Source organism: Corvus kubaryi, unplaced genomic scaffold (assembly GCF_017639235.1).
Source record: "Corvus kubaryi isolate FWS band 111438036 unplaced genomic scaffold, C.kubaryi_AGA036_p1.0 37353, whole genome shotgun sequence".
Lineage (NCBI taxonomy): Eukaryota > Metazoa > Chordata > Aves > Passeriformes > Corvidae > Corvus > Corvus kubaryi.
The window spans coordinates 3,983,560-3,992,676 of NW_024581115.1; the positions used below are offsets into that span (position 1 = coordinate 3,983,560).

At 56.6% G+C, this 9,117-nt stretch overlaps 1 protein-coding gene across 1 annotated transcript; it reads left to right on the forward strand.

Annotated features, from left to right (window-relative positions):
• The first annotated feature begins 1,225 nt into the window (after nt 1-1,225).
• On the forward strand, nt 1,226-4,713 carry GALR2 (galanin receptor 2). Its single transcript, XM_042032612.1, has 2 exons — nt 1,226-1,910; nt 3,216-4,713. Exons 1-2 carry the CDS (start codon nt 1,570-1,572, stop codon nt 3,994-3,996), a joined length of 1,122 nt encoding a protein of 373 aa, XP_041888546.1. The 5' UTR covers nt 1,226-1,569; the 3' UTR covers nt 3,997-4,713.
• The last annotated feature ends 4,404 nt before the right edge of the window (nt 4,714-9,117 follow it).

Sequence of the window (9,117 nt, forward strand, 5' to 3'; positions counted from 1 at the left end):
AGCAACCTCCATGGTCGTGGCTGGGGATGTGGCACATCACCTGAGGGCAGGTGGCCAGCCTGGGATCAGGAGAGGCAGGCAGAGCTGTGCTCCAGCACTCCTTGAGCCCTGCAGGGTGGCCGGTTTTCCGCTGTGCTGCTCCTAACTGCCCGCTTTTCCCTGTGGGATGTCATCGGGAACACGGAGCATCCTCACACCGAAGTGGTCTGTTCACTTCCCCACGTACCTCGTCCAAACGGGAGCTGGTTTTGTGGGGCTCCTCGTGGGCGGCCGAGGGTGAAAAGGGCTCCGTGTCCTGTGGAGGCAATGTCGCAGGGCTGTGAGTGTCCCCAGAGCTCCCAGCACGGCAGGATCAGCTCTGAACGCCCATTAAGAGACCTGAGACGCTGTGGAGCGGGTTAGTTACAGGAGTAATCGATGCATTAGATATTTCTCTCTCCTCAGGAGCAAAGCAAGGCAGCCCGGGGTGGGGGCAGACGAAGAGTCCTCGAAGAGCTGAATGCACCGGCCGGTCCCAGGACTTCCATCTGTGCAGGAACAAAAAGGCAGTTTTGCAGGAAAAGAAGACACGGCGTGAAAAATACTTGTTCTCTCTGCAGTGAATCAGCTGCTCTTCCAGCCGTGGGGAGAAACACAGTTTCTCCTGAAAACTGGGGCTCACCGCGGGTGTTTTGGTGCACGGGTTTAGCTGCCCGCTGGACAATGAGGACACATTCGCAGTACGAGGACCCCCATTCCTAAAAACCAGCCCTGCAGCCCCTGGGGCTGAACAAACCCTCTTCCAGTGACTACCGAAGGGGGAGGCGATAAGAAAACCCCCGCAACTGAGGCTCCGCAGATGCCTCACTTTGGGTGTCCAGCTCCCTTTTGGGGTGCCCCAGCCCCTCGCGGGGGATAACAGCACTGACTGACATTTTACCCCATCCCAGGGCAAAGCGGGGTCGGGATCCCCTCCCCGGGGCGGGATGCGCGGGGCCGGGCAGGAGCCGCGCCCCGGAGCCCCCCGGGCCCCCCCGCTCCGCCGGCGCACGGAGAGCGCCGGAGCCGCCCCGCCGGAGCCGCCCCGAGCGCCCGCGGGCTCCTGCAGACCCCGGAGGAGGTGAAGGGCGCCCGGCTCCCCCTGCGGCTCCCCGTGCACCCCCTTTCCCGTGCATCTCCCGTGCGCCCCTTTTCCCCTTCTCCCCCTTTCCGCGCGTCCCGGGTGTGCTCCCCGCTGTAGTCTCCTTGCACCCCCTTTTCCCGTGCATCCCTTCCGTGCTCCCCAGCGTGGTCTCTGTGCACCCCCTTTTCCTTTGCATCCCTGCTGCACTCCCCACTGCACCTCTTTTCCTGTCCACCCCTTTCCTGTGCATCCCTGGTGCGCTCGTCATTGAACTTTCCCTGCACCCCCTTTTCCTTTTCCTTCCTTCTGTGCTCCCCAGCGTGCTCTCCCTGCACCCCCTTTCCCGTGCAATCCCTGGTGCGCTCCTCACTGATCTCTCTGTGCACCCCCTCACCCTGTGTGCCCCCCCCCGGTGCCTTCTCCACGCACGCTCCCCCCACCCAGCCCCTGTCCGTGCACTCCCGGCCATGAACGGCTCGCTGGCGAGCTCCGAGGGGGGCTGGCAGCCCGAGTCCGTGATCATCCCACTCGTGTACCTCGTCATCTTCCTCGTTGGCACAGTGGGCAACAGCCTGGTCCTGGCCGTGCTGCTGCGCAATGGGCAGGTGAAGAACACAACCAACCTCTTCATCCTCAACCTGGGAGTGGCCGACCTCTGCTTCATCCTCTTCTGCATCCCCTTCCAAGCCACCATCTACACCCTGGAGGGATGGGTGTTCGGGCCCTTCATGTGCAAGGCCGTCCACTTCTTCATCTACCTCACCATGTACGCCAGCAGCTTCACCCTGGCCACCGTCTCCCTCGACAGGTAGGAAAGGGAACGGGGGGGGTCCCTGCACCCTGAGGCTCCCCTTCCTCTGGGTCCCACATGGGCAGAGAGGGGACAAAATCCCCTGGAGCTAAATCCTGATTCCTGCGATCTCCCGGGACTCCTGGGGGAATCAAGGAGCATTTCCCAGTTGATGTGTGCAAGGAAGTGCAACCACCCAGTATGAGGTCCTGCAGAGGGCTGGATGGGGAGCCCTGGCCCCAGTGCCCAGCTGGAGGAAGCTTTCAGACCCAGAAGCTGTAGGACTTGGATTTGTCCACAGGCTCTGGCAGTGAAATGGGAATGAAAAATAAGAGACAAGCAAAGCTCAGTCCCTGCGCTGCTCTGGCTCTTCCTGGGATGCACGGAGAGAGCCCCTTCCCTCCCAACAGCCCCCAGCAAAGCAGGCAGACTTTGAGGAGGAAAAACATTGCTGTGTTTGAGCTGAGACACTGATTTTCTCACCCTCCCCTTCTATTAGCAAGCAGCCCCTTTCTGTCCCAATGCTGTCCCTTGTCCCAGTGATTATCCCAGCCTGTTCCAGGGTGGGTTTTGCTGGGAAGCCTGTTGCTCCTGCCTGTGCTTTACCTCAGTCCCTGCCTCTGCAAGGCTGGTGGAGAGGCTGGGAGCTCCTGGTGCTGCTCCACTCAGTGCCCAAAACCTGCGAGATGGGATGTGGAAAGTCCCCTGGGGGGCCCTAGAGCCAGGCTGGATGTGTCCTGCCATCCCAGCATGGCACTGCACTGGCTGCTGACAGCACCCCCAGGAGCTAAAACACATCCAGGGACTGCCTCTCCTCCTGCACCTCATGGAGCAGGAGGGAATAGACATGTTGAGCAAGGGAGGGATTGCACAAGCCTCAGATTAATTAATGGACCAGCTAATTACAGAACTGAAAAAGGGAGATGTGCTCTCACATGTGCCAGTACGAGGAACGCTGTGTCTGGGGATCCTGGGGACTTGCTCCTGCCTTTGTATCCTCACTGCTCCAATCACTTGTGCCAGACAGTGATGATCAAGTGAGGGTCTGCTGGATTAGGGGAGGGACAGAATGAGACCATCCCCATTGTCCCCACAACCACTGCTAGGAGCAGAGGGTGATGGGATGGGGCCAGGGACAGAATCTTCCTCAATCCTTTGTGCTGCACAGGGTCCCTAAGAAGCACCAGGGAATCAGTTGTGTGACTAACTGCCCTGGAAAGCTCAAATCCATCATTTCTGCCCTCTCTCCAATCTGCTCCTGGAGGTGCTCTCTCTGTGCCCTCCCCAGGACTGCAGCTGTGTCCCTCTCCCTTTCCCGTGCAGGTATTTGGCCATACGATACCCCCTGCACTCCAGGGAGCTGAGGACGCCCAGGAATGCCCTCCTGGCCATCTGCCTCATCTGGGGGGTCTCCTTCATCTTCTCGGGCCCTTACCTCAGCTACTACCAGGAGTTCCAGCTGGCCAACCTGACCGTCTGCCACCCCATCTGGGAGATCTCCCAGCGCAAGGTCATGGACATCTGCACCTTCATCTTCAGCTACATCATCCCCGTGCTCATCCTGAGCCTCACTTACATGCGGACTATTCGCTACCTGTGGCGGTCTGTGGACCCTCTCCAAGACATGTCGGAGTCCAAGAAGGCCAAGAGGAAGGTCACAAGGATGATCATCATTGTTGCTGTCCTGTTCTGCCTCTGCTGGCTGCCCCATCACCTGGTCATCCTCTGCGTGTGGTTCGGGTACTTCCCCCTCAACCACTCCACGTACGTGCTCCGCATCCTCTCGCACGTCATCTCCTACGCCAACTCCTGCGTGAACCCCATCGTCTACGCCCTGGTCTCCAAACGCTTCCGCAAGGGCTTCAAGAAGATCTTCAGCTGCCTCCTGCACAAGAAGGCAGCGCACAAGGTGCACATGGCCCAGGCTGCCAACACAGTCAGCACACTGGAGGCAGAGCTCAGCGAGGGGAGCCAGCTGAGCGAAGCCCTGCCCAGCCACTCCGCCGCGCGCTGCAGGGCTCCCACACTGCCCTGGGAGGAGGTAGAGCTGGTGGGACAGCAGCAGAGAGCAGATGGCTCCTCTGTCACCTTCAACATCAGCTAGAACAGCTTCCTCCCACCCCGCGGCTTTGCAGTATCCTGCAGCATCGCAGGCCTGGGACCGGGCTACATTTTGGGTTGAAATGGGTCCAGTTGAACCCTTTTCATTCAAATGCATCCAGATGTCATAACAGTGATGCTGCTGATACAGACTCAGCCAAGAACCAACCAAGGACAGAATTTGCTTCCACCAAGCACTTGCTGAGAGCAGAGAGATCAAACCCAAAAATCCACTGCCATGTATAAACACCCGTTCCCCTGTCATGGATGGACTCCCTGTTGCATCTACACTCAGAGCCTGTGGAAAGCTCTGGTCCCTCCAACCAGCACAGCATCTGGAGTTAGCGGGTGCACTTCTAGGGACATTTGGAAAGTTTTGGTTTGTGTCCTGGTTCAGGAGCTGCGCTGTCCCAGGGCAGCGCTGGACACAAACCCAGCTCAGGCAGGAGAATTCAGGAGCAAAGCACAGAAGGTCACCAAGGACCAGCAAGGAGGGAGGTTGTTTGCCAGGGAAGCACAGCCGTGGACCACAGCCCCATGGTAGGGGAAGGATTTTAATGCCTTTGGACAGCCTGGGGACAGCTCAGCATCTCAACCAGGCGAGGTGCTCCTGGAGACGAGCGGGGCACTGACACTGCTCCCCTGGGTGGGACAGCCAGGGCTGTGTGAGCTGGCAGTGCCCAGCAAGCTGGGCAAGCCTCAATAAAGGCCCTCCATCCCACCTGCTGTGTCCAGCTCCCTTGAGAAGCCCCACAGCTGCAGCGGAGGAGAGGCAGGTGCTGGGGGTGGTGGGACCTGCTGGGTGCAGGGAAGCTGGGGGGGGATGGAAGATGTGGGTCACGTCCGAGCACATCCCTGGAGGGGGAGCACTGCAACACAGGAATGGCACTGCAGCCGCTGAGTGCAGCTGTACCTGCCCACAAGAGGCTGCTGTGATTCACACCCTCACTTCCTAACCCTGCAAAGGCTCCAACAGGTGCCTGAGCCCTGTGACTGCCACCAGCCAAGGGCTTTAAGTGAAGATCTTTCTCTTTTCACCAGAAGAGCATCACTGGACTAGGATCAATTCACCCTTTTGAAAGCCCCGTGGCAAGAGCACAGCCAGAGGTGGTGTTAAAAGTGCTGGGGAGCTGGGATGAGCTGTGCTGGGCATCCCTGCAATTCCTAGGTGTGTACCCCAACAGCCCCCATGAAGGTCAGGTCTCTATAAACTTCCAGAGGCTCTAAGTCTGCCTGCACAGATTTCACTGTCGTGAATCCCCACGGCAGAGCTCTCCAGGATTGGGATGGATATTTCTGTCCAGGACCCTGGCTCTCCTTGGGGTTCTGGTCCTGACACAGCCCTCCTCCACCCAGCCCCAGTGTTTGGCCTTTTTGCTTAAGAAGCTTTTGACTGTAAAACATTTCTTTTCCCCTGCTGAGTGTTATTATAACCAGATCTTCCTCTCTGTGGGGAGAGGGCCATAAATTGGCCACCTCCTCCTATCAGTAACGGTGATATTTAGTCTAGTCCTGTTCCCAGCGTAAGTCACAGAGAGCAGCATATAAACAGCTCCATTAATTACATCTGCATTTATCTCCCCCCTCAACCCTTCACAGCCAGGGAAAACATTGACTCAGCTGCACAAACACAGCTAAAAGCCTTATCTTCCTCCTGCCCTCATTTACCTCTGCCTGGAGAGCTGCAGGATCTGTCTCCAATGGATCCCACACACACCGAGGGGTTCAATCCACTCTCCTGGATGGTTATCAGCTCACCTTGGGGATGGAGATGTTGTCCCACCGCCTCTGCACTGCCCAAGGACACAGGTCCCTGTGCTGGCAGTGTCCCCTGTCCCTTCATGGCATCAGAGGAGACACTGACTCTGCTCCCCCATCCGTCCCACCCCAGCCCTTCCAACAGCCTCCCAGGCCCACGGCTGACCCTGCCCTACCCTAACTCAGCTCCCAGCCCAAAGCATCACCGTGGCCCCTCTCCCAGGCCATGGGCATCACTGGCACCTGCTTGTTTCTGGTCACTGTTCAGCAATGAGGTCCCAAAGGGTGACAGTGGGCTGGGGGCAGTCTCTGCACAGCTCCCAGCCTGGGGGTCTGCACCTCACTGCTGCCTCCAGCACCCCCAAATCCCCTCTGACATGCACCATGGCTTACATGGCTGCTCTCACCCTCTCCAGGAGCAGAAAGGGGCTTGGTGATGGTCAGACAGCATGGTCAGGGCTTTCACAAGGTCAGGCCTCTGTGTTGTGACACATCCAAGCCCTCTCCTCATTTTATGGATCCTCACCCATCCACTGGCTCTCACTTGTCTGCAGGAGTGAAGCCTGGGCCAGCTGCTGGATCACTGCACTGTTTACAGCATATACAGAATTTGAGAAAAAAGCCCCCTCCAGCTTATCTGACACTGTCCCTGCTCATCTGAGGAGGAAACCATTGCCCTCACACCCAGCCCATGCCTTGATGAGCCTTCCAAGGGCAAACACAAGGTTTTTCTGCCAACACAAAACCATATGGGGAAGCTACTTTCCCCCTCAAATAACAGGGCGTATCAGGCTCAGATGGAAAAGACAAGAGCATCAGGACCTGCTGACACTCAACACACTCCCAGCTGAGAGAAATGGGCTCCTAGTCAATTCCCTTGGGAGGTTTTATCTTAAATTAAGAGCACTACAAGTCCCCATGTTCCAGTTAAAATTTAAGAAAAGCATATTTAACTGGAAGTGAAAAATGAATAGGCTAAACTCAGCTCCCATCAAGCCTAAGGGTGAGCAGGAAGATGAGGGATACTTGGCTGAAAGCTCAGTTAGTATGAGTTTTCCAGTGAGCTTTCCACACAGATTTATCACTAGGGAAGATTTATACACAGATTTATAACTTAGAGAAGTTATTTTGGTTTGTGGGTTTGTTGTCAAACACTTCCTCTGCCAAACTTGCTCCCCAGTATCAGGAGGCAGCAGGTAGCACCCCCAGACCTTGGCACAGCCCCCAGCATGGGCCACTAAAAAATAAACAACAAAGAAATGGGGCTCTGGCCCGAAAACCTTGGAAATCAGTGTTCCCTGGGTCAGGGCAGAACGGGAGGTGAGGGAAGGGGGTAAAACCCCACAGGAGCCTTGGGGGAAGCAGTGGGGAAGGCAGAGGGGGTTCAGCCCCATCCATGGCCCCTCACCACGGTGTCAGCACCACTCCAGGCTCCATTCTCAGCTCTTAGAGGGGCGTGAAGGGCTCAGCTGTGAGAGGGTCAGACTGTGCTGGCTGCCATGGTCGCTCTTAATTAACGTGTTGCAAACACATTCCTTACCATAAAAAGCCAAAGAGCACACGGAGCCCTCCCCTGGTGCTGCAGTGTTGGACACGAGCTCAGCCTGGAGGCTCCCCTGCTCCCACCCTGAGGAAGGGGTGGCTCAGGAAAAAATGTGCTGTTGCTCCCAAAGCAGGTCTGGCTCCCCACATTCATTCCCTGTGCAGGGGAAAAGCAGACAGTGAGGGAATGCTGTGTGGGAGGCTGGATTTAGGAAACAAGGACCAGGTGGCTCAGCTTTCCATTTAACTCAGGGAAATGGGGGTCTTGATTCCCACCAGGGAATCACCACCTCCAGCTCCTCCTCACTGCCTCACAGACATCACCAAGCTCAGCTCTCAGCTCCCAGCAGCCTCTTACCCCCATTCCTTCCTCCAGATGCAGCCAAGGCATCCCTGGGGTAGAAACAACCCAGTCAGCTGGTGCTGGTAATGGAGTGACCAGGAGGGAGCAGGACACTCTGCATCCCATCTCTGGCTGCATTTCTCCCCCAGCCCTCGTCTGCTACAGCTTTCCTGGGGCAACAGGCTGACAGCAAGGCCCAGAAAGGCCTCTTTTGGTGGGGGCCAGCCATGCAGAGGCGTTCCCAGAGCTGCTGGAGAACAGCATGTGGCCCAATCCCAGACAATCATGCATTTTCTTTGGGCTCTGGTTGGCACAAAAGCATCAGCTCAGGGAGGTGAAACACTAAAGCTCAGGCGCTCCAGAAATGCTGCAGGCAAAGCTCCCCCTCCCCTCTCCTGGCTCTGCCTGCGACCGTTCCGGGTGAATTGCCTTGCCCTGGGATCAGCTGCAATAAAACATGTTTTACAGCTCAGCGTGAATTCCACGCACTCAAGAAAGAAATTCATATTCATCTGTTTCTGCAGTGGCAGAAACAGATGCAGAAAGATGGAATCCAGCTCCTTCTGGCGAGTGTCAGAGTGTGTATCCAGCAGACTCAACACTGCATGTAACTCAAGTCAGCAGAGCTTTGCTTATGTATAAAAACACTGTCCGGCGCCTGCCGGCCTCCGGAGGCTCTTGGAGCTGGCAGAGGTTACAAACAGCAAGTACAAGATCTCAGATTTCCACAGATATTTGAGATTTGACAGCAGGAGGAAGGTCCCTGCAGGCAGGGCTCTCGTGCTGGCACTGTGAGCCTGCACGGTCAGACACATAAAAATAGTCAGGTGCAGTGGTCAAGACTTGGATTCACACCATCATCCAGCTCTGGGCTGGACAAGCTTGTCACATCTGCTGTTTTTCAGGCATTTGCTACACCAGGCTGAAGAAGAAGAGGTCATGGGCTCAGAAAGGGCAGGAGCTACCTGAATAACATCTGTCTGAGGAGGCACAGCCCAGGCAGGCAGCTGGGTCTGCCATGGCAGGACCTGTGCTCTCATCCAGGCTCTAACACCCAACAGCTCCTCCATGGAGCTGGGCTAATCGGACACCAGCAAACACTGCTGTAAACACTGCTCAGGTGAATAATGGATTTGCCTCAAATTGCAAAGCAGCAGCTACTGTGAGTGCTCCTCGCACTATGGAAACCCTGTATTTCAATTGTTACAGGCAAACAAGGGAGCAGGCAGCAGGAGAGAGGGAGGGGGGAGCAGGAAGTGCCTGACCAGAGACCACAGATACAACCCAGGTGCTCCTACGCTCTGAAAGGCCTCAGTGCAAAGTGTCAGAGTCCAGTTCCCGTCTCAAAGTCTGCCAAGATTGCTCCAAGGCACATGGGAGAGCAGCACTTGCTCCTCACGTGATGCCCATGGGTTAAATGAAGGGAATGGGCTTGGCTGCTTGCAGAGAAGAGGTGCATGAGGTTTAGGAAGACAGGAGACA

What these genes read in the sequence shown, in the direction of transcription:
- GALR2 (XM_042032612.1), top strand. Translation starts at nt 1,570, where the DNA reads ATGAACGGCTCGCTGGCGAGCTCCGAGGGGGGCTGGCAGCCCGAGTCC. An exon ending in GCCACCGTCTCCCTCGACAG is followed by an intron (nt 1,911 to 3,215) that starts GTAGGAAAGGGA and finishes TTTCCCGTGCAG; the next exon opens with GTATTTGGCCATACGATACC.